Raw genomic sequence first — 26485 nt, 5'->3', positions numbered from 1 at the left:
AAGTGGAATCCAAAATAGTCATCATTTTCGAAATCTGCGCCCCCTAAAACCTATAAAACGACATCCATGACGACTTTTATGACATAGTGCATGGCCGCCATCTTGGAATCCAAAATAGTCATCATTTTCGAAATCTGCGCCCCCTAAAACCTATAAAACGATATCCATGACGACTTTTATGACATAGTGCATTGCCGCCATTTTTAAATTGAAAATGTTATCATTTTCGAAATCTGCACCCCCCAAAACCTATAAAACGACACCCATGACGACTTTTATGACATAGTGCATGGCCGCCATTTTGGATTCCAAAATGGTCATCATTTTCGAAAGCGGGGCCCCCTAAAACCTATAAAACGACATACATGACGACTTTTATGACATAGTGCATGGCCGCCATCTTGGAATCCAAAATGGTCATCATTTTCGAAATCTGCGCCCCCTAAAACCTATAAAACGACACCCATGACGACTTTTATGACATAGTGCATGGCCGCCATTTTGGAATCCAAAATGGTTATCATTTTCTAAATCTGCGCCTCCCAAAACCTATAAAACGACACCCATGACGACTTTTATGACATAGTGCATGGCCGCCATTTTGGATTTCAAAATGGTCATCATTTTCTAAATCGGGGCCCCCTAAAACCTATAAAACGACATCCATGACGACTTTTATGACATAGTGCATGGCCGCCATCTTGGAATCCAAAATGGTTATCATTTTCGAAATCTGCGCCCCCTAAAACCTATAAAACGACACCCATGACGACTTTTATGGCATAGTGCATGGCCGCCATTTTGGATTCCAAAATGGTCATCATTTTCAAAATTGGGGCCCCCTAAAACGTATAAAACGACATCCATGACGACTTTTATGACACAGTGCATGGCCGCCATTTCGGATTCCAAAATGGTCATTATTTTCGAAATCGGCACTCCCTAAAACCTATATATCGACACCCATCTCGACTTTTATGACAAAGTGTTTTGCTACCATCTGCATGCAAGACATTTATATTATTTTTACGTACAAAAATGGCCCCCTGTCAACTTTCAATCGAGATTTAATCGATAATTTATTCGATTAATATTCAGATTAATTCAATTTCAATCTATGTTAGGTCGACTAAACTAATCGCGATTAAAATTTGAGAATTAACTTTTTTTATTCCATTAATTAGTCGAATAAACAGTTAATCGATTAATGCCCATCTCTGACCACGGCATTTTTACACTTTGAGAATATCTGAAAACAAATCAACACAAGGAGCCATTTTGCAAATCCAGTAACATACCAGTAACTTTGTTATTACTTTTGACAGCGCGTGTCATGTGTCAACACAGAGTCGACACAAAGTCGAAACATTGCAACTACTTTGTGACTGCAATATTTCTCAGCCTTAAACCATATTTATACATCATAATTAACAAGTTTCGTAGTATGTAAAGCGTTATTTCTGTTATTTAAGTATAGTATACGCATCGAAGTACTAAAAATGCTTCAAATAATATAGTTATGAACACAGGCACTGAGAAGTAAACAATTTCATTTCCGGCTAAACTAAAACAATGTGGTGGCGCGTTGATTATATTACACTTAGTTTATCAAATCACTCGAGCAGTTTAATTCCCCATAATAATTTAAGTCATATTGTAATATAAATGCAAACAATATATAATTACGTCTTGTAATCCGTTTTAGAGATGGCGTATTAATGTCACTTATTTTTATTTAAGTATTTTTCCATCTGACAGTTTCCATTTGACAGGAACAAAATGAACGAATGAACGAATGATTTTGGCATAAAGTAGTCGCAAACCCGAAACAATGTGTGCACACGGCGACCACACTTTATGTCACTTTGTGTCATGTGTCGACCCTTCCCCATTTCTGGTAACTGTGTCGACACGGCGACGACTCTGCGACTGGAATTGTGACCGAAACAGACGGTGTCGACACAAGATGTGTCAACACTGCGTCGTAACGGCGACTGGAAATGGTTGTATGGGGAGTTACACAAAACCTTAACAGATTATCACTTAACCTAAACCATATATCCTCAAGAATACTCTCTCTCTATTGCTAGGTGAAAACCGAATGAAAATCCGTTCAGTAGTTTTTGAGTTTATCGCGAATATACACACACAAACAGACAGACGCGGCGGGAGACTTTCTGCCCGATTCGAACTTTAAGATACGTCAATTAATTTCTTCAAACAAAAACGTCACTTTTGACACTGACACATCTAATCCATATCGTTTCTAGATCTATTAATTGACGTATCTTAAAGTTCAAATTTTCTAAAAAAAGGTAACGCAGTGGAATGTGGAAACTACCGAACGATCAGTCTGCTGTCACATGCTTCAAAAATTCTCCTAAAAATCATACAGAACAGACTTTACCCTAAAGTAGAAGAAAACCTTAGCGACGATCAGTTTGGGTTCAGGAAAAACATAGGAACTCGGGAAGCCATACTGGCTTTACGCAATATTATCGAAAGACGCCTTGACCTTAACAAAAGCACGTACATCAGCTTCGTAGATTTAGAGAAGGCTTTCGACAATGTTGAATGGAACCAACTCTTTGACCTCCTGAAACGCAAACACATAGATTGGAAGGACAGGAGAATAATTGTAGAACTGTATAAGAACCAACTGACAGAAGTAACAATAGATGATGTAACTAAAACTGCAAATATAAAGAGGGGAGTAAGACAAGGATGCAGTCTATCGCCATTGCTGTTCAACCTATATATAGAGGAAGCTATGCATGAAATCAAAGAGTGCACTAAAGGAATAAGTTTCAATGGAACAACTATGCACTGGATCAGATTTGCCGATGACATTGCTCTCATGGCAGACACAGAAGACACGCTCCAAGTAAATATACAAAAAATGGACGAAATTTTCCGAAAGTATAACCTTAAAATAAACGTTAAGAAAACAAAGGTTCTGGTGACAAGCAAAACCAATTCTCCCAGAGTAAACATCGCTCTCAACTCGGAAAGACTACAACAAGTAAACACATTTACCTATCTGGGAAGCATCATCGAAGAAAGAGGCAGAAGCGAGAAAGAAATAAGAACTAGGATAGCAATGGCAAAGAAAGCTTTTACTTCAAATAGACATATTTACAACAGCAAAATCCACATAAACATAAGGAAAAACTTAATCAAAACCTATATTTGGAGCACCGCCCTCTACGGATGTGAAAGTTGGAACATCACAACACAAGACCGCCGTCGTCTAGAAGCATTCGAAATGTGGTGTTGGCGAAGGATGCTCAAAATCAGCTGGACAGAAAAGCGCACCAACCTTGAAGTTCTAGAGAAGGCAAAAGTGAAGAGACAAATAATGCACGTCATTGAAAAACGTAGAGCCAAATGTATAGGTCACATACTCCGACACGAAGGGTTAAACAAAATCATACTGGAGGGCAGAATTGAGGAAAAAAGAGGAAGAGGAAGACCCAGAATATCATACATGACACAGATAAAAGAATGGTGCTGTAGCCACTCATATCAGGAAGTAAAAACGAAAGCCCAGAATAGGCTGGAATGGAAAATGCTGCAGCGACAGAGGGCCAGGCCCTCTTAATATTAATAATATTAATAAAGTTCAAATCGGGCCGTTTCCTTTATAAGGTGTAGTGATGTTTCAAGGACACATCTGTACAACAGGCTGGTTCATAAAATCTTTATCCTACGGGTCATAAAATAATTCAAATGTTTGGAATTCGCGGTAGTCTTTACAAAATATTGACCATGGGTTATAAGTTTTGTTGTCATTTTTGACAATTTTAATTGGATTACTGTTGTGGTTCTCACCTTCAATCTCCTTGCTGCTGTGGTGTATCTCAGCAAAGATGCGCACGTAGCAGGCGGTGATGACAGCTAGTGGTAGAAAGTACATCGCGCACAGGCAGAACACGTTGTATGCCACCTGTTTAAACGGCACATAATTAAAATACTTTTTAAAAACAGTCATAAAAAGGATAAAACAAAATATTATCCCTAGGAACTGATATATATGAAGTCGGTGACAAGCTAAAATCTTGAAAGCACAGTAAACGCACTGTCGAGCCGACCTTGGTGCGGTTCGATAAGAAGGAATTTTTGGAAGGAAACATTTTGGGTTTAAAAAATGTCAATTTTAAGAGCGCTCTTACAAGAAAAGTCGAAATAATGCAAAATTGATGATACTAGTCGACGAAATTCAGGACTTTGCGCTCATTATTAGAAACAATGAGTACTTGTTCCAGTAAAAGCGTCTTCTTATCTTTATAAATATCGTTGTAAATATTAGAAAAAGGACTTATTAAATTAGTAATGATTTTTTTTCTGATGGTCGTTTCCGAAAAACCCCGTGAAGCACTGAATGGCGAGCTCTTATTTGGAAATGTTGAGAATTTTACTCTGCTAAACCTGGCTATTTTGTATTACTAATACCCTGTACTTTAGGCATATCAAACTATATTTTTCCTACATACCTTTGAGAAAGAGAAAATCAAAGTAAAACGAACTCGATTTTCTCTCCGAAACAAGTGTCAATTCCTACGAAAATCTACTTAATATCGAAGTCATTTTCATACTCAAGCAATCTGCAACGTTTGCTTATACTGTTGGTATACATTAGTGTTTATGAAATGCTACTATAATTTTTTGGCAATTTTTTGAAAACTACTCTATATTACCGATGACGCGCGCTGCGCCAGCTCAGTGCCGCGGCAGAGCTTGTAGAGGCAGGACGTGTGTCGGTCGGCTCCGCACATTTTCAACGGCGACGACGAGGTTTTTTATCATTGTGTGCGGCGGGCACCGTGTAAAACGCTATACTGTGTGCGTGTAAACCGCAACGAGAGACTTTGATCCTAGCACTGTTTTTATAGTATTATAATTTATAATGGTACAGTTTAATAAACTACCGGACAGGATTAAAAATATTTGAAACGACCTGACATTCTATATGTATTTATTTGACTCAAGATAGTACTCAGGGTCTGATGATGGAGCCGGAAGGTGGTCACCGGTACCAATCAACCATGCAACTAAACCACTTCGTGTTTAGGCTCGTTTTATTCATCTCAACAAGATCTTTGACACAAGATAGTACTCAGGGTCTGATGATGGAGCCGGAAGGTGGTCACCGGTACCAATCAACCATGCAACTAAACCACTTCGTGTTTGGGCTCGTTTGATTCGGCTCAACAAGATCTTTGACTTAAGATAGTACTCAGGGTCTGATGATGGAGCCGGAAGGTGGTCACCAGTACCAATCAACAATGCAACTAAACCACTTCGTGTTTAGGCTCGTTTTATTCGTCTCAACAAGATCTTTGACTTAAGATAGTACTCAGGGTCTGATGATGGAGCCGGAAGGTGGTCACCGGTACCAATCAACCATGCAACTAAACCACTTCGTGTTTGGGCTCGTTTGATTCGTCTCAACAAGATCTTTGGCACAAGATAATACTCAGAGTCTGATGATGGAGCCGGAAGGTGGTCACCGGTACCAATCAACCATGCAACTAAACCACTTCGTGTTTAGGCTCGTTTGATTCGTCTCAACAAGATCTTTGACACAAGATAGTACTCAGGGTCTGATGATGGAGCCGGCAGGTGGTCACCGGTAACAATCAACCATGCCACTAAACCACTTCGTGTTTAGGCTCGTTTTATTCGTTTCTATAAGATCTTTGACACAAGATAGTACTCAGGGTCTGATGTTGGAGCCGCAAGGTGGTCACCGGTACCAATCAACCATGCAACTAAACCACTTCGTGTTTAGGCTCGTTTGATTCGTCTCAACAAGACCTTGGACACAAGATAGTACTCAGGATCTGATGATGGAGCTGGAAGGTGGCCACGGGTACCAGTCTACCATGTAACTGAACCACTTCGTGTTTGGGCTCGTTTGATTTGTCGCAACAAGATCTTTGACACAAGGTAGTACTGAGGGTCTGATGATGGATCCGGAAGGTGGTGACCGGTACCAATCAACCATGCAACTAAACCACTTCGTGTTTGGCTTCGTTCGATTCGTCGCAACAAGATCTTTGACACAAGTTAGTACTCAGGGTCTGATGATGGAGCTGGACTGTGGCCACGGGTACCAGTCTACCATGTAACTGAACCACTTCGTGTTTGGGCTCGTTTGATTTGTCGCAACAAGATGTTTGACACAAGGTAGTACTGAGGGTCTGATGATGGATCCGGAAGGTGGTCACCGGTACCAATCAACCATGCAACTAAACCACTTCGTGTTTGGCTTCGTTCGATTCGTCGCAACAAGATCTTTGACACAAGTTAGTACTCAGGGTCTGATGATGGAGCTGGACTGTGGCCACGGGTACCAGTCTACCATGTAACTGAACTACTTCGTGTTTGGGCTCGTTTGATTCGTCGCAATAAGATGTTTGACACAAGATACTACTCAGGGTCTGATGATGGAGCTGATGATGATAGACAGGTACCCGTCGCCACCTTCGCGCTCCATCATCAGACCCTGAGTACTACCTTGTGTCAAAGATCTTGTTGAGATGAATAAAACGTGCCTAAACACGAAGTGGTTTAGTTGCATGGTTGATTGGTACCGGTGACCACCTTCCGGCTCCAACATCAGACCCTGAGTACTATCTTGTGTCAAAGATCTTGTTGAAACGAATAAAACGAGCCTAAACACGAAGTGGTTTAGTTGCATGGTTGATTGGTACCGGTGACCACCTTCCAGCTCCATCATCAGACTCTGAGTATCACCTAGTGTCAAAGATCTTGTTGAGACGAATCAAACGAGCCCAAACACGAAGTTGTTTAGTTACATGATAGACTGGTACCCGTGGCCACCTTCCAGCTCCATCATCAGACCCTGTGTATCTTCAGTGTCAAAGATCTTGTTGAGACGAATCAAACGAGCCTAATCATGTTACTACATGGTTGATTGGTATCCGTGACCACCTTAATCATCATCAGATCCTCAGTACCAGTTCGTTTTTAAACCCTCGTTGATACAAACTTTACAACCTATAGGTACCAAATGCAATGACGAAACATGTAAATAAGCGAGTAGGTACCTATAATTTCTTTCGAGTAATATACCTTCATAAGTACGAGTATGGGGCTATTCATAAATTACGTCGTTTCAAATGGGAGGAGTGGGGGGGGGGGGGGTCTGGACATCGGATGATGGTAACATGACGTAGGAGGAAACAGATTCATCCGAAGCTTGATTTTTGGATGATTTGAGGGGTGGGGAAGGTCAAAAATCGTCAAAAATAGATGACGTAATTTATGAACAGCCCCTATGTACATTTGCACTGCATTTAGTATTTTCGTACTTACCAAATAACAGTTTTAGAACTTTAAAAGTTAAGTACAGTTAGTGTTGTTATGGTTGATTTCAATATGCTTCGCGAAGGATCAAGAATGTTTAATCCATCATTGTAGTGCGAGTGTGGCAGAAGGGATCGGCATACTGAGCTCGCACGGACTGCCGCAGCGCGTAAAATACCTAAACTCGCTCAACGCCGAAATGTAATAGCGCTCTTAACACTGACAGATCCGATCCATATCTAATTCAGATCAAATTCATATCCTATAATTAAAATTAGAATACGCCAGTATTTGTCCTTCCATTGACGTAAAACGTCTTTAAATTAAGGTGCAGGGGGACAATTTAGACTGCGGGGTAATTTAAACTAATCGAAATATCTTCCATGTTTTACATTATTAACTAGAGTCACACACATCTTTTTCGCCATCTGGACATATATGGCACTCTAGTTAATGGTAGGGGAGCCCAAGAGGGGATTTTTGTGTTTACTCGAGCGCGTCAGATTAAGATATGAATGATATCTTGCTACCCCGTGTAGTCTCACTTTACCCCTTTTAGCCATCTATGTTGAGCCCTTGGTTGGTGGGGGGTTGGTGGGGGGTTCAACAAATTGTTAAGCAGATTGTGGATTTGGTAATATTAGTCCAAATTAACGTTATAATTGTGTGTCCTTTTTTCAAACAATATGAGCTACTTACACTTCCGGGAATATACATAATGGAGGCCGCTATCTTTGCTAGGAAAAACCCCGATCTATTTGAAGCTAAATTGGATACATACAAAACTAGAAGCCAGTATAGAAACAAATTAAAAACACCAAGCTCTAAATTAGCCATCTATAGAAACGGGCCCCATTTCGTATGTATCCAAGTAGTAAACAAAATACCCGATGAGATCAAATTGGAACCAAATGACAAACTGTTTCACAAAAAACTAAAAACCTTCCTAATACAAAAATGCTATTACTCAGTGGATAACTTTTTAAATGATGAAAGCTAGCCGCACTACTTATACCAAAAATTGTAATCAAACTAACATTGACATTCAACTTAATACGAAATTCACTCTGACTAATTATTAATTATACATTAATTCAAACTATTAGACATAATAATAGCATGCATGGCCTGTAATGTACTTTAGTATTAAGCTAGATATAAGAAAATTTGTGTGCCCTGACAGGGTGTCATGGAAGCTTCCTGTATAACTGTAATAACATCCCATGTACATGACTATACAAATAAACATCTTATCTTATCTTATTACTAAATCTGATAATTATTTGCACGCATTTCCTTAATCTGACGGTTACAATGTAAAAATTAGGCGTCAAACTTGTGTTCGTCAGATTAAGAAAATGCCTACAAATAAGTGTTATTTAATTTATAGAAAAAATATAGCATTATTTACGTGGACATAAACGACCAAACCCACAAACTGCTTAACGATTTTTTAACCCTCCACCAACCTCCCGAAATTTAAAAAAATTTGTAGACGCTTTCCGGCTCGCTGGAAAAAAAACTTTATATAACTTTTTTCTCTTCTTATCATCTAATATTTCGATTCCAATAGGTCTGTATGACGCTCGAGTAAATCCCGATTTAGCATCTATTAATAATGTAAAACATGGAAGATGTTTCGATTAGTTTAAATTACCCCGCAGTCTAAATGGCCACTCTGCACCATTACATACTTCGATACTTCTAATTTTATTTTGAATATCACTATACCTCTTGGTATGGCGAGCTGAACGCTTCGAAGGAGACACACTGGGAAAACCCGGGGACTACTGGATGCTGTTTCACGCTGAATACCACGCTCTGGGACAAAGTGGATTTATTTATTCATTTACCCCCTTATTCATAAACGTCTACTAAAGTTGACAAGCCGATAATAGTCGTTAGTCCCTTTACATCATACTAATACGTCGGAAAGGGACAAACGATTATTATCGGCTTGGCAACTTTAGTAGACGTTTATGAATAAGAGCGGTTTCGCACTACGTCCGATCCGAATCCAATCCGAACCCGTGAAAATATGGTCCGTAGTAGCCGTAGAACTAACGCATTAGAATTTTAGAATGACGGAAAGAAATCGGATGACGGAGAAAGGATCTAGTGCGTAACTTACCATAGAAATAGTTCTACGGTTACTACAGACCATATTTTCACGGGTTCGGACCGGATTCGGATCGGACGTAGTGCGAAACCGCTCTAATTAATAAACTTCTACTAAAGTTTATTGCACAAACAAATAAAAATGTAGAAACAAATGATTCCAAGAGATTATAATTCATTTACAATGCTTTACGTTTACTTGACGATAATGCTAAAAAAAACCGGCCAAGTGCGAGTCGGACTCGCGCACGAAGGGTTCCGTACCATTACGCAAAAAACGGTAAAAAATTCACCTTTGTTGTATGGGATCCCCACTTAGATATTTATTTTATTTTGTTTTTTTTTGTATTAGTTGCAACAGAAATACATCATCTGTGAAAATTTCTGTCCAGCTATCACGGTTCATGAGTTACAGCCTGGTGACAGACAGACAGACGGACAGAGGAGTCTTAGTAATAGGGTCCCGTTTTTACCCTTTGGGTACGGAACCCTAAAAATCTAAGCTACATTTGTGTATGACCGAAAGACCCAAACGACACGTGTTATGGTTATATAAGTTTTTATAACTACATCGATACGTTACGACGTATGGAGTGATCGGGCTTAATAAATATCCGGTCAAATAGAAATTCTTGGACATTACGGGTTTGCCAATTACGTGTTCCAGGAAATTGGAAGTTCGAAAGTAAATAGTAACTAAACCGGAAAATACGATCTTGATACGATTTTAGCAAGGTTAGGAATGTTGTAGTAGATAGATAGATAAATCATTTATTGCCACAACAAAGGTTATAAATTACAATTATTTTTACACTCTTAACCTAGACAATATATGTATAAATAAGCTCAATTACATCTACGTGAGTTACGTGACAATAGGACAGTCTCAGCCACGGAAGAAAGAATGAGTAACTTCTTTGTTTTGTGGTCCCAGCTAATGTGCTAGAAGTGCCTTTACTGCGTGGTTTCAGTGCTGGTTTTCAGCCTGCCCGAAATTGAGGCGGTATTGTAATTGCAACTGCTTACTTGCTAATCCTTAAAATTCTGATACTTTACAGATTATTTAAGGATGACTCACGCTAGACCGGGCCGGGCCCGAACCGAGGCGTCCGACACCGACATGTCATTTTCTATGACGGCAGATCGGTGATCACGTGGTGCTTTCCATAGAAAACGTAGGGCCGGACGCTCCGGCCCGGCCCGGGCTCGGTCTAGCGTGAGTCATCCTTTAAGCAACATCTGTGAATTATATTATCTAGATTCTAGCGAAGCGTAAGCGTCGCTCGTGGCTATTTATAACCTGATCCTTGAACGGCACGATTGTCCACATTTATGAGTTTTATGACAAATAAAAGTACATTGATGGTCCGCGCCGAGGCGACCCTCATCGCGCATGTGTTTTATTGCCCATTTTCGGGCCAAGTCATGAAACCAGGACCTATTATGGGTTTCAAGACCTCTTAAGGGTCAGCCCACACTAGCGTCTCTAGAGCGTCGGCGTCTAGCCAACTCTATGGCTGCTGCTCGACGCAACGTTGGCGCAACTCAGCGACGCCATTTTCCATAGCGCTGACTAGACGCAGACGCTCAAAAGACGCTAGTGTGGGGTCTCTCTAAAAGGCTGTTACTCCACTCCCTGTTGCTATTCCTGTGGCTGTTGTTTGGCTATTTTGAATACCCAAGGCACAAAACGACATTATACTTTGACGATAAGATGATACAAATCAGAAATCACGGCCCGATTCGAACTTTAAGATACGTCAATTAATTAATACCTACATCTAGAAACGATATGGATAAGATATGTATGGATGTAAGATATACTATCAAATGTGACGTTTCTTCAAACAAAAACGTCTCTTTTGACACTGACACATCTTATCCATATAGATCTATTAATTGACGTAGGTATCTTAGTTCGAATCGGGCAGATGGCTCCATTCTTAACTACTTGCCAGGATGAAAGAAACAACTTTTGTTTCCGCGTATGTTTGACCCACTTCTCAACATAAACCGCTTTCGATAGATTGCGTCCACATTAATAAGTAGCGGATTGAACAACATGCCTATTAGCCACACTCTACTCGTGTGTCTATCACGTTCAATATTTGTGGGAACTATTTAAATAAAGGGCAACTTTCATTTGTCGAGTTATGTAGGTAAAAATATATTTAGGTAAATTTACCTGAGGTAAACTACAAGCGAGGGCCATGGCCCACGCGCAGTAGAGCATTTGCTTGCTCCTTCTTCGGGCAGCAGGCAGTCGCAGTGGGTACAGCACCGCGAAGAACCTGTTGAAAACCATTGGGAATATTACGCGAAACTCTGCGTAGGGGGCGCCACTACCACAATCCATCGGAATCTGGGGGTCTACTGCGAAACAAAAAAAAACGAAATTTCGTTATCTAACCTCTCTATCACACTTGTACATTCGAGCGATAAAGAGGCAGAAAACTAAAATTCGATTTTCATGTTTCCCGGTAGGCCCTTGTTAACAAACCGCCTTGATGCATCAATGTCATATTTTATTGTCTGTAATTAACTTATCAAAAAACAGTTAAAGGCTTGGTTTCACCACAAAAAAAAACTAATCGGTAAGTTCGATCAAAAATACATCTCCGCATTTTCGGAAGTAAAAAATTTCATATTTTTATTTTGTGTGCAAATTTTATTTCATTGAAAAAGTCAGTAAAAAGACAAATAAATAACTCATGAACTAGATACATCTATGAATAATACTAAATTAAAACTAAAAACCCTAAATATATATATCTAAAATAAAACAAGGAATATAAAAACTTCTGAAAGAGGCCTCCCGGCGATACCCCCGGTGCAAAGAGGTGCCCATCACACTCGCTGCATTACCGCGTTGAATTGCGATGGACAGCCTTTGCACCAGGAAAAACCCAGAGCGCGGGTCAAGGAAAAATAGTACATTTCAATTTGCGAATAAATCACTATAACACAAATATTGGTAACATGAGCATTGCACTTCCAGTTACGAATTTTTCTTTGATCTTGAATGATATTCAGCACTATAAACTACGTTTAGCGTTGATTTAAATTGCCAAAATTAATCACATTAACTCATTTCATACAATAACACTCTTACAGTTGCAATTTAAGATCATTATTTTGATACAACTAATAAATTTCAAGTGAAAATGGCGGGCGCCGGTTTTACTTTTTAATTTTAATTTTTTTCTGTTAAAAACGTCAGCCAACGTGGCAATGATAGTTCCATTCAGCCAAATAATAATTTTTTTTTAGTGAATATATTTTATAACGTTTTATTTATATATTTATTTATACAAATAAATATTTACTTTATATCGTGTAACAATACTTTTTGTACGTAATGTCTAATGGCAAAATAAAATATATAAAGTTTTTGAACATCCAAACTCTTTGGTGTGACGTATCGTGAAACGTATCGGTTAAGGTCAGAATTAAATTTAAAAAAGCTAGAAAAGAAAAAAGCACTAGTTCGCAAATAACAACTTTGCGAACGCTAAACAGCTACGTAAAGTGGCACTTTTTGAGCAACTGTATTAAAAAAATGTTACATATAGTTGGTAGAGCACATCTTGTCAGTAGAAAAAGGCGGCAAATTTGAAAAATGTAGGCGCGAAGGGATATCGTCTCATAGAAAATTTGAATTTCGCGCCTTTTTCTACTGACAAGATTTGTTTGACCGTCTATACTTATTCTGTTATTTCTACGTAAGTAGGTACCTACCGTAAAATGGGGTGAGTAGGGAGAAAACTGACATTCAAACCTCGATAACATTTTATTTTTACATATTAATTAATATATGGATTTCCGCAACGCAACGCCTGAATCTATTCACTATTTTTACATATGTAAACTGAATGGTACATATAATAAATAAATGTTCCGGACTTTTGTATTTTAGTTTTTTTTATGATTTTGGGTAGTTCCATTTAATAAATTTACCGATATACACAAAATCCCTCCTCACCCCGTAGTAGACGTGTGCGCCGATTATAAAATGATCGGCGGCGGCGTTTGCCAAAAAATCGGCGGCGGCGGCGTGTTTTCGGCGTGAAATCGGCGTGACCTTGACTTTTAGGTTCCTTAAGAAAAATCATTAATTTGTTGTTTTTCTTGAAAATTTGATCAATTCAGGTTGCTGGTAAGTGAATTACGTAATCTACGTATAGTTATGAATAGGCTGTGAGTAAAATAGAGTTTGTAAATTAATATAGGATAGGTATAATAACTTGATTTCCCTAGTAACTGGCTTGCTGTAAGCGGTCACCTGGTCCCAATGACCTACGATCCGATCTGTAACTCTCCGTTTTTTTATGCTTTCCATATGTTATCGTATTTTTAAAATGACGTACTTTAACGAAATAGAACATCAGATATCCTTGAAATTTGCTAGACATACCGACTGCTATTATGTCTTCCTTTAATGGTTTTCCTGTCGTACAAGCACCAGGCTCACTGAGATGTATCTTCTTCTTCCTCGTTTTTTCATTGCTTTTTTGCGTTTGAGCATTGCTGAGGATCACTAGATGTAATTTGTCTCCATAAGCCGTGTGGACTGTACATCTGTACACTTCTTCACAACGTTCGACCATCTCACACATGCTCCACTCCGAGCATGTTTGCCATTCGCCATTCATTCATTCATTCATCCATTTATGCGTTGGAAACAGCATAATAATTATGTCCGAAGAATCTAAGGGCTCGCCCATGGATAGCCGAGTGGCAATATTCTCTCTAAGAATTAAGGGGTTTGTTCTTCTAGCTGTCCTAGGTAGAAGCAGCAGTCTTCGTCAACATCACATCTCAAAAGCACCTTTGCACACCACACTTTTTGAGGCTCCACTTTGCGGCACCATACTGGAATATTGAAAAGACGAGAGCTCGTACCAAGCGCACTTTACATATAGTCGCACCAATAAAAGTCTGCAGCGGATTTGATAGCCCACGCAGTGTAAGTGTTATTTATACGTCATAATTTCATAGAAGTTTGATGTTTAAAATGACACGCACTGCGTGGGCTATCAAAATCGCTGCAGACTTTTTACGGTCTAACTCTAGTTGCACGTCGAATACCTCTGTTCTTCCAGATCTTGTCCAAGTTAGCCATATAGTACTCTTAGCCATGCCAGCTCTGCGGCGTATCTCGGCGGTGCAACCATCGGCACTGGTTATCATCCCAACATATCTCTCTTCTTAATCGCTCCCCCATTGCTGAGGATCGTGACTCCACTTGCGCTTTATAAATTGCCTCCAACTTTTTCGGTCTGTGGCTTGATGGAGGGCGGTGGTAACAGGTAGCTCCAGCTGTTCGGAGATCTGGTCCGACCATATCTTTGGACTTCGTCCTCTAGGTCTTTTACCCTCGACCACTAGTTTTTCTAAATTGTTGGCCCCTCTTCGTGCGATATGGCCAAAGTAGGTAACAACACGGTGTAGACATATAGAGGACAGACGTTGGGTGTTCTCCATTCTGAGTTCTTTGAGGACCGAGGCGTTTGTGCGGTGGGCTATCCAAGGAATCCTTAACATACGGCGCCAGCACCACATTTCGAAAGCGCCGATCCTCTGCCTATCAGCGGCTTTCAGCGTCCAGGTTTCAGCCCCATAGAGAAATATGGGAAAGACAAGTGTGCGGACGAGATGTATTTTGGTGCGGTTCGAAATGTTCCTGTCTTTCCATATTTTGCCGAGTTGGGTCATTGCTGTCTTAGCCATGCCGATACGTCTGCATATCTCCGGTTCACAGGTCCCTTTATTCGTGATCACCGAGCCTAGGTACTGAAAATGATCTACGGTTTCGAAAGCGTTTAGTGCATCTGTACGCTGCTCAACACCAAAACAGTTCACTATCATCAGTTTCGTCTTTCTTGCATTTATCTCGAGCCCCATTCTGCGGCTGGTTTCTTCAAACCGTTTGAGAATTTCTGCCATTTCCATTTCGGACGATGCAAGGAGGGTGGTGTCGTCCGCGTAGCGAAGGTTCGAAATAAGTTTTCCTCCGACTTTCACACCGCCCTCCCAACCTTCAAGGGTGTGTCCCATTATATACTCCCCATATATATTAAATAGTATGGGAGATATAGTGCATCCCTGTCGTACCCTCTTCTGGAAATTAAAGCTCTTGGACGTGACGCCTCCAATGGTCACCGTTCCATAACCAGAACCATAGAGACTTTGCAGTAGGGCTATAAGGTGGCTTGGGACTCGCAAGTTCAGCTCTAGTATCTCCCCCAGTTTTTCCCACCTTACGCAGTCGAAAGCTTTCTGATAGTCGACAAAGCACATGTACTTACATTGGGATGTTGAATTCATATCATTTTTCTATTATGAGCCGAAGGTTTAGAATTTGCTCGCGAGTCGCTTTCCCCTTAACGAACATATACTAGCATATCCCAACATATACTAGCTAGCTTTTCTGTAATCGCCGAGTGCGTCGGTAACTGGGAGCATGTTTGCTCTGTCTACTACCATTACTTTGGTCTTAAAATGGTTGATGTTAAGACCTCTCTAGAACTTTCATCTTCAGTTTTCATCAAAAGAGCCGCCATTTCGATGTTTTTCATTCAAAAATCCAAATTAAGAGTTGAAAGTGAATTCACAATTAATAGGAAAACATACTACTTCATATATCGCTCTCCCATCTTTCTCGACGCTGAATACTGAGGATTACTCAGTTTAAAGTAACTTTAATTCTGTTTCATTCTATAAATAATTGGTACAAATTTGACAACTGTTACAATATAATGAAAAAAATCCAGATAGTAATCCAAAAACCAAGTTGGAATAGCTAATTAACAACACTCAAGGTCACGCCGATTTCACGCCGATCATTTATCGGCGGCGGCGGCGGCGTGGCGAAAAAGCCCGGCGGCGGCGGCGCGCCGGCGCGGCGCACACGTCTACCCCGTAGTACCTCGTAGTTGGGGTGAGATGGGATTTCATACAAAGGTGATTTTGGAACATTGTTGGATCGATTTTTTTCTCTCATAAATATCAATATAGCTCCATTTGTAATACGAACACATTATTTAGGTAGCAGTAGCCTTTAAAAACCATCTCACCCCCCTGGCATCCCTTCCCTCCCCATTCATAACCCAACTCTCCACGCAATCGCTACTCACCCCAATTTACGGTATGTGAAGATAATTGAAAGGAATTTTACAAATACACAGAGTAAAATTCGAAAACGAGATCAGAAATATCATATGTAACGTGAAGCTGATGAAAAAATAACTAAAAGGAAGTTATTAAATCCACTATCTTTCTTTGAACCTACGATATTAGAAAGTATGAAAGTAGGAATTTATATTTAATATTTCGCGACTTTCCTTGACAGGAAATTGCACAGTAGGGGTTAAATTATAGCGTTCATAAGACAATGTCAAAAGAAAGAGGGTTATGAACTTGGCAACCAATAAGTTAACCAAAATACCTATAGGTTATTCCTATACCGGGTGATTGGAAATTGGCCGTTTTCCATGAAAGGAGTTATTCTAGGGGGTAGCCGTACTGGTAAGTACTTGTACAGTCACCAGCAATAATATGTTACACAACGAAGGCCGCAAAAATATCTGACACGATCTTATTCGCAGTACAACAAGAGCGCGTCACATATTTTTGCGGCCTTCATTGTGTAACATATTATTGCTGGTGACTGTACTTACAAGTCGTGTCGAGTTTTGAACTCTTATAAAAAAAAAAAATCCAAATTCAAAAAGTTTAAAAATTGCCCTGGGTCTTACATTAAGGATTAGGTCATACTGAGGAACTTTTTCTATGAGACTAATCCCAAAATCGTAAAAAAATGTTTAGCTCTCCCACATAAAACACCGACAATATCGACATCTGCTAAACAGCAATATTATTTCACGTTTTCGAGGTTGGTCCCTAAGTATACGTTTCTTTGTGTGACCTTATAATTTATATATTATATTCACCTCCAAAGTATGGCTAAGGCTTGACAAAACACCCTGTATATTCGAAAAGATAGTTCGTAGTTTCATACTAACCCCCAATATAGGTAGGTAAATACTCTGTGAAGCAATTGTTACTTAGCAAAGACTTAGTGGCCTGCATGGTATAATAATATACTCCGCCTGGTACTCCATTCCCGTCTTTTCTAGGTCACCTAACTGACACGGGCCTACGTCATCATGCGACAGCGCTATATGATAATATGCGATAGCGCTATATATAGCGGCCATGTTGTTGTGACGTAGGCCCGTGTCACTCTGGGAATGGAAGACCATGTTTTATTAGACTATGGCGGCCTGTACAGTCACGAGCTTTAATTTGGGACCGACCTAAGGTTGAATATCGTGTAGCAAACTGACGCTATAGGGGATATTACTGCAATGTTCTGCCGCCAGAGTGCAGCACTACCGACTCAGTAAATTCATAGACTAACTTATACATACTGTGCCTTAAACTGTTTTTTGACAAGTTTTCACAGACAATAAAATATGACATTGATGCATCAATGCGGTTTGTTAACAAGGGCCTACCTGTAAACGCGAAAATCGAAAGTTAGTTATGTGCCTCTTTATCGCTCGAATAAGCAAGAGTGATAGAGAGATTAGATAACGAAATTTCGATTTTCTTGTTTCGCGGTAGGCCCTGTGTCAATGTGGTTTGTTTACTGTATGTGCCACAAAGGTGCCACCTACGCAGAGCTTTGCCTAATATTCCCTATTTAGAGCTAATATTTTAACGCAGTGTCATAATTCATTGACAATGTTTACCTTCGACATTACGTTTACGTTTCTAGGGCAACCACTCAATTACGTCAGTTTGTGAAATAATATTTTTGAAAAAGTCACTTTAAACATATTTTAAAACCGGAGTGATAACTTTTTGCAAAGAGGTTATCATTTCAAGGGTCGATTCGCTATGACTTTTAAATGTCTTAATTTGACATTTCAACATCATCGAACTGAAGTTTCAACCTTATTGCATTACGAATGTTCTAACAACATTTAATGGAAATGGGTCCCAAATTAAAGCTCGTGACTGTACCATTACCACCAGTTTTGACATTGACATATTCACTCACGTCTAAGTAATTTACTTATATGCATCTCGCTCGTACTCGCATATTAGTGCAAGCGAGATGTATAGAAAGTAACTTACGTAGACGCGAGCTAACATGTCAATGTCAAATCTGGTGGTAGCCGTACTAATTCGAACTTTACATTACATAGGTACGTTAAAAATTAGCTCCATTCATATCGTATCTAGAGCTAATTTTTGACGGATATTAAAGTTCGAATTAGCCGGCGTATTATGGATGGCTTTATCCACGTGATAAAATAACTGTCTCTTTTTAACACCGTGGGATAGAAAGTGACGGACACCGTTTTATCACGCTGTCACATAGACAAGAACGACCATCATACCCGTACAGGCCGTAGGTTCCTCCTAGACATGCGCAAAATGTACTTATCACTAAAAAGAAAAGATTGATATGCATCTTTCGTACGCCGTGAAGTACTTCACTCTTTTAGTTCACTAGTTCAGTTTAGTTCAGTAGCTCAACAGATCCATCTATATCAAAAGTATTGGTTTCATTTCTCTCATTCGCGGATATATTGAGTTGAATGAAGAATTTGATAGATAATTTCATTCAATATGAATCACTCAAGTAAATTAATTTATGAATCGAAGGTTTAACATGGCGTCCTTGTTACTCTCGAAGCGAATGAGCAAGTAAAAGAAACAGGTTTTTAAACTGAACTGCTGAAGTAAAGAACTAAATGAATCCGCGCTGAACTAGTGAATGAAAGAGTGACATCAAGTGAAGTACTTCATTTGAATCTTTCATTCGCGAACTACTCATGTCTAGTTCCTCCTTATTTATCTATCCGTGGGTGGCACGTGGTCTGGCGTGGGAATGCGGAAACACTAGTCTTACATATATATTGGAAAATTCACTCTCAAAATAGCTATTTCAGAGATCTCTGGATATATCCATTCAAATGTTATAGGTACGTCTCCAATTAGTACCTGTACGCGAAACAATGAGCAGGGACCGTTACCGGTATAACTAAAAATCAAAATATCTCATAGCTTTCACATTATTTCTTTGAAATTATAGAATAGTAATTAGGTAAGGATAATGATTGATTAGATTAGCTAAAGTGCAAAGATATACATAAACAACCAAGATACCGGAATTGAATACCAGTTAAATTTTACGAAAAATATACTGGTATTCGGTCCCTGACAATGAGTGGCCATTTTCAAGCACGCGTACTGTAGGTACCGTAAAAGTATAAAACTTTACCCTTTAACATAACTTTGCCCACCGCGTCACAGTTCAGAAAGTGTATCTTTAACTACTTTTAAGTTATTTCGCTTTTACTGAACGTGTTTTACGGAACTTATAAGTAAAATACTTTGTTTAAAGTCAAGGTATAAGCACCGCTGTCAAACTTCGGTTTTGTACGAAGTTTCCTTTCTGTACGGTAGTACTATTATTTATTCTGTGGTATAAGGGAGTTTTAAAATACTGACGTTTATAACTTAATATTCTTGTTTCAGTTTTTAAAATATTTAATTTGATTAATTTAATAGCCGTTTAAAATATTTTTACACAATTTTCAATCGTGGCTGAATGCCTAACCTGTGAAGAAATGACAATATGGCGGATGAATGTTTGAAATGTCACCGCATTTAATAACTATTTCGCTTAACCTTTTCGACGCCGTGTCAAACACAAAAGCTGCCACGCGGACGCCACGTCACCGAAGTGTCAAAACTGAAATTGAACTTTATGCATAATATATGCACTTAGGTCTATGTTGCTCTGTGGTCTGTGACCGATTAATCAGTCTTTGGCGTTGAACCAACGGTTCGGATATATCGGTCATTGGCGTTCAAAAGTTTAAAATTTAGTTTTTTTCTTCGCAAGTGTAATAAAAACATTGTGTGTAGCTCCGGGGGTAAGAATATTGTAAGCTCGAGTGCTATAATAAGCACATTACGTAACTACATCGGAAATTTAAAAGGCCATATGTACCTACTGTAAAACGTTAGTATACGATCCACGTTCGAATAGGTAATTCGCAACTGGTGTCGATTTAAAACACTCCCACTCGTTGCGAAATTTTCTATTTCTAGTTTTTGCAAATGTATCGTACCTAAATAACTATTATTACACCCATCTGGCGACCCTTATCTAAAATGTTTGTTTCGGCGCAATCGTGGCGTAAATTTGATAAAACATCCCGACCCGACACCCGACATAACAATTTGCAGTCACAAAAAGTTTCGTAATACCACTAGATTTCAAATTTCGATCGCTCGTATTTCAAAAATTAGCATTTCGCCGTTTTCCACCGATTTTCGAGTGACGAATTCAAGCGATTGAAATTCAAAAATCGGCCCCCTGTCCTTGTCATAGTCTCACTGTTTAGCGTCTTAGAGTTAGACCAAGATAAATCTGCAACGATTTTGGTAGCATACGCAATGTAAGTGTATAATAATACATCATAATTTCATAGAAGTTTTATAGAATCATTCCCAGACAAGCCATAAGAAGCGGTAAGAGCGTGCGACTTGCAATCTGGAGGTCGCGGGTTCAAACCCCGGCTCGTACCAATGAGTTTTTCGGTACTCATGTACGAAATATCATTTGATATTTATCAATTGCTTTTCGGTGAAGGAAAACATCGTGAGGAAACCGGACTAATCCCAATAAGGCCTAGTTTCCCCTCTGGGTTGGAAGGTCAGATGGCAGTCGCTTTCGTAAAAACTAGTGCCTACGTCAATTCCTGGGATTAGTTATCAAGCGGACCCCAGGCTCCCATGAGCCGTGGCAAAATGCCGGGATAACGCGAGGAAGAAGAAGAAGATTCCCAGACAAGCAATACTATTACTAAAATTATCGTTTATGTCTTAAAAAACACCTTCCTGTTATATAAATATGCAGCATTCACCAACTTTCACTGCGTAGTTTTGACGCACAATGTACCTAACATATAACCAGTAGAAAGTAGCCGAAAATATGTTTATTCAATCGTGTGTGTAGCGCCAAAGTAGGAAAGACGGAGTATTAACTTACCTAATCACTGGACCGTACGCTGGATAAGAAATATCAGAGTCCCTAGTCCCTACACACATACACATATATAGTGCCTTTCTTCAGAAACTTCCTGCTTCGTACAGCTAAACTGTTGAATGATCAGTCGCCCGCGGTGTTTCTGGATAATCCGGATCGATACGAATCTTCAAACCGCGTTTGAAAAGAGCGTACTGTTCCCATCTTAGTCGGCATGCATTTAAAGTATTTAAACCCCTCTGTGGTGTTCTGCCACTTCGTACCCTGTCGCAGTGACAATAAACAAAAACCGCTAAGGATCTTATATTATTCTCACTGTGACAAGGTACGAAGTAGCACAGAAACATTATACAGACTTTTGAAATCATAACTTTTCACATTTTCACCCGTAATGAACACACGAAGTTACCCTACGCCGGATAGGACAGGAATGTTTGCTCGTGTCCAGAATTAAGTGGAAAAAGTAATATCAAGGTTACGGGCGTGTATTTTATGAGATCACCGCCTTATCCGCTTGTAAGTAAGAACATTTTCACACTATCCGATCAGATATTGAATGTCAGATACGACCACCGCGGCGGGATACCGCTCTGGACCGATCAAAATGGCGTGCTCTTGTGTTGGAGGCCAAGACTCATTTTGGATCATCGCGCCAACCAAGTAAGTAGTAACTTACCTATCAACCGATATACAGACGAGCACGTTAGAGGACAGGTAGAGGCCGAAGGCTCGCAGAACCAGGAGCAGCTTGCAGCAGAAGTTCCCCGCCAGCCACGCGTTCGTGTACTTCCAGCCGATCTGGGGACAAACATACACTTTGACATTTACGTCGCTCATTGGTGTCCCATCTCAAGTGTGATAGAAATTGATACTAACTGTAAGAAGACTTGGCAATATAGGTACGTGCGGTAAAAAATACCTAGACCATTTACTTCATGGGACCTTTGCAATTTTGGAAAATTATCTTTGGTACATTGCTTATAAACTGAAGATATCATACACTAAAGAAAAAGTGAACAAGTCCACCGGTGGCCGAGGCGGGAATCAAACCCGCGTTTTCGGCTTACGCGGGCGGCTAACGTCGACCACTCTAGTCTAGGACACCCGGTCACGGCGTTACCCGTCCCAAATTCTCTGGTGTACTTATACCTATTTTCTTCGCCGATGTTTTCTGTAGTCAGTCACAGCAAAGTTCAGTTGATTTTGTTTGTTTGAAACTCTTATCTTTGAAAGGCTAGCATAAAATAAATTGATTTGTTCCCTAGTTCGGCACATTGCTTGTTTAGATTAGAATCACATAGGCGCGTTTCCCATTCCCACTCGCTTTCGCGAAGCCGTCTTAACTTGATTGGTATTTAGAATTCAGATCGATCGAAGACGAGCAAGCTTACAAAAGATTAATATGCAGATATCTGCCAGTTAACGGTTAAATAGAATTCAATTTACGTAGGCAGATTAATGCAAATTTAATTACCCGGATTAATTTTGGCATGAAATTTATAGGAATAGAAATGTTTTCGTTCGCAAGCCCAATTTGTAGCCAAATTTTATTTCAAACCTATATCAAGCCATAATTACGAGTACATAATGAAATTACTGGGGTAAAATTAATTTCCTGAGATTAATTTTACTAACACAGTTGCATGTGTTTAATATTTTCGTAATGCATGCATTAATTTTATGAATGCACTTCGATGTCGTACCCTGCGCGATTTTTTCGGGTTCCGTACCCAAAGGGTAAAAAACGGGACCCTATTACTAAGGCTCCGCTGTCCGTCTGTTTGTCACCAGGCTGTAACTCGAGACCCGTGATAGCTAGACAGTTGAAATTTTCACAGGTGATGTTTTTCCGTTGCCGCTATAAAAACAAATACTAAAAACAAAATAAAATCAATATTTGGGCTTCCTGAGGTCATAAGGAGCAAAAAATATTATACGACTTTTGGTCAAATTCGAGAAAAAAAAATTGTCACTAAATGCGGTCAAGAATACACCTTTAAAATCTGTCGGGTTATAAATCGAGCCCATGGTGTATAAAGTATCTAGGATCTCTTCAATCAATCAATCCGTTCCATTTCATCCATTAAATGTTTAATACAGTAGAATCCATTTATTATAACTCCGCTTATACTGACTAACCGCTAACTATGACGTAATTAATTACTGTGCGAAGTTTGGTTTACATATAAACTTCTTTGTGACAAATTCGGATAAGATGACTTCGCTTAGTGATAAATCGCTTATTATGACCTACGTTTTATTATACTATGTTTTATATGACATCCGCTTAGTATGACGTGTTTGTCACTTCCCTTCGATGTCATTATAAGCGGATTCTACTGTATATTCAAAACATTTCTATCGTCAAACATTTGCGGAAATACGCAAAGATAAGAAGCAATTACTTAATTTAGCAGAGTGCCTAAGAGATTAAACTGATTAAAGTAAAGGTTACTGGCACCTTTAATCGGGGCATCAACGGGTCCTTGAGGCGCAAAGGCATCCCATTGCTAATTGAGTGAATGAGTGTTGACGTCTTAAGTAGTGTTGGTAAGAACTCGAGTCCACTGAATCTGAATTTGAAGAACTCGGCTCGTTTTCACGAGACTCGGCACTTTAAAAAATTCTGAGTGTTTTAAGTTCCGAGTCGAGTCCTTTGTTTAGTCTTTTCTTAAGAGCAACTCAAAAGGACTCGAGTCTCCGAATAAAGACTCCGTCAACAATTTTATATGTTTTTCCTAAATAACAGTAAAGAAATTAGGCGTTATTGTATGATTTGTGTAGGTACCTAATTCACGAATTTTACATATAGACAATGCGATTTGATCGTTTTGACATTGGAAATGTCTTTTCGTTCGCTCCAGTATAGGGTCCGATTTCACGAAAAAGTGCGATCCCCTTATATCTCGGAAAGTTGTGAAGATATGATATTAAAAAATAGGCTCAAAAGACGCATAATCACGAAAGCTGTAAGGTACAAAAATAATTATTCGAGAAAGTCAAAAACGAAAAAAGTTATGGTCGAAATTGTGAAAATAAAATTCAATTTTTTCCGAATTTTTAATTTTGGATCTCGATAATTTGGAAATGAAGAATGATATCAAAATTTTGAGAAAAACGGCTCTGGACAATTTAGTCAGCTACAATTTGAGCCTAAAACAAAGACGATCGGGTTAAGGGTTTGCCCTGTAGCCTAACCTTTAAATAGTCAAAAAGTCAGAACGCACTATTCGACAATCTATGCATTCTTGTGGTGGTGGAAATAGAGATAGAGGTAGAGGTAGAGGTAGAGGTAGAGGTAGAGGTAGAGGTAGAGGTAGAGGTAGAGGTAGAGGTAGAGGTGGAGGTAGAGGTAGAGGTAGAAATAGAGGTAGAGGTAGAGGTAGAGATAGAGGTAGAGGTAGATGTAGAGGTAGAAGTAGAGGTAGAGGTAGAGGTAGAGGTAGAGGTAGAGATAGAGGTAGAGGTAGAGGTAGAGGTAGAGGTAGAGGTAGAGGTAGAGGTAGAGGTAGAGGTAGAGGTAGAGGTAGAGGTAGAGGTAGAGGTAGAGGTAGAGGTAGAGGTAGAGGTAGAGGTAGAGGTAGAGGTAGAGGTAGAGGTAGAGGTAGAGGTAGAGGTAGAGGTAGAGGTAGAGGTAGAGGTAGAAATAGAAATATAAATAATTTTATTCGTGAGCACAAACACAAAATAAAAACTTATACAGAGAAACATAAAAAAGAAAAAGTGCCACGAAATGGTCTCACCTCAGCATGTTGCTGGCGGCTGCTAGCAGATAGCTGATGCTGAACCTTGGCAGTACCTAGTGGAGCTCGGGTTTAATACAACATAAGCACACGCTGTTTTGGTCATCGGACTCGTCTCGATGAGCACTTAGGAGAGTAGTACCCAAGATAGAGCTGATGCTGAACCCTGGTTGTACCTAGCGGAACTCAGGTTTGGTGCAACATAGGCACGCGCTGTTTTGGACATCCGATTCGTCATGATGATCACATGGTAGAGCATTACCCAAGATAGCTGATGCTGAACCCTGGTAGTACCTATTGGAACTCAGGTTTGGTGCAACATAGACAAGCGCTGTTATGGTCATCTCTCGTCGCGTCAAACTGCTGTCAAGAAAATTTCATATCTTGCAGCAAATGGGCCGCTGCCGATCAAGACTCGAGTGACGATAACGGCGATGTGGCTACCACTTCTCGAGTTGACTACGGATTTGCCGTGTAATAATTTTCTTGTACTTTGAACATTAATATATCCTGCTTATTAATAATCGAAAAATGAAATATGTACCTATACTTATGCGCCACGGCGACAATTATTGAAACTTCGATACGCGTGTGGAAATTTTGCAATTTGTTTGTTCACATGCGTTATGTCCAGGATACTTGTGTTAATCTAAGAATAAAATAATTATCATTTAACGTTGTAGTTTTATTTTGTAACTTTTTCCTTATCCAGACTTTCTCTTCGCTCAGCGACAATATTTTTTCGAATTCCGTAGATTCATTTCCAATGTGCTCGATAGTCGTGTGAGGCACGAGATCTGTGAATTTTTTGTAAAAGACTCAAGTTCTCTGAAAAGGACTCAAGTCTACAAAGAGACTCGGGTCTCTAACAAGTTGAAAAGAACTCGAGTTTAGACTTAATTATAAGAGTCTCAAAAACTGAGCAGAGGACTCAAAGGACTCGAGCCTTAACCAACACTAGTCTTAAGGCTATAGCATAGAATAATGACACACTGGAGGCAGTTTTGCCATCTTACAGATACCTATCGAATATATAGTCTGTCAAGCTATTTCCATCAGTAGTAAAAAGCGGCTAAAAAATGAGGCGCGAAGGGTAATCGTGCCATATAAAATTTGGATTTCGCGCCTTTTTACTCGACTGCCCAAAAAAAAAGAGTGTATTGTTTTCAGCGTTCATGTTTGTATGTATATATTTATTATACTGACAAAGTTGTTTGAC

The 26485-nt window shown here is 39.5% G+C and overlaps 1 protein-coding gene across 1 annotated transcript in view; it reads right to left on the bottom strand.

The window, feature by feature from the left end:
- LOC134798990 (adipokinetic hormone/corazonin-related peptide receptor variant I-like) overlaps nt 1–26485 on the bottom strand; it is a 70094-nt gene that overhangs the window by 30042 nt on the left and 13567 nt on the right. Inside the window, exons 2-5 of the mRNA XM_063771415.1 lie at nt 22200–22321; nt 11636–11741; nt 9064–9153; nt 3832–3946 (exon numbers count right to left, since the gene is read on the bottom strand). Coding sequence (XP_063627485.1) covers nt 3832–3946; nt 9064–9153; nt 11636–11741; nt 22200–22321 — 433 coding nt within the window. The remainder of the gene's footprint in view (nt 1–3831; nt 3947–9063; nt 9154–11635; nt 11742–22199; nt 22322–26485) is intronic.

Source organism: Cydia splendana, chromosome 17 (assembly GCF_910591565.1).
Source record: "Cydia splendana chromosome 17, ilCydSple1.2, whole genome shotgun sequence".
NCBI classification, from domain to species: domain Eukaryota; kingdom Metazoa; phylum Arthropoda; class Insecta; order Lepidoptera; family Tortricidae; genus Cydia; species Cydia splendana.
This window is presented reverse-complemented; position numbering and strand designations above follow the sequence as displayed.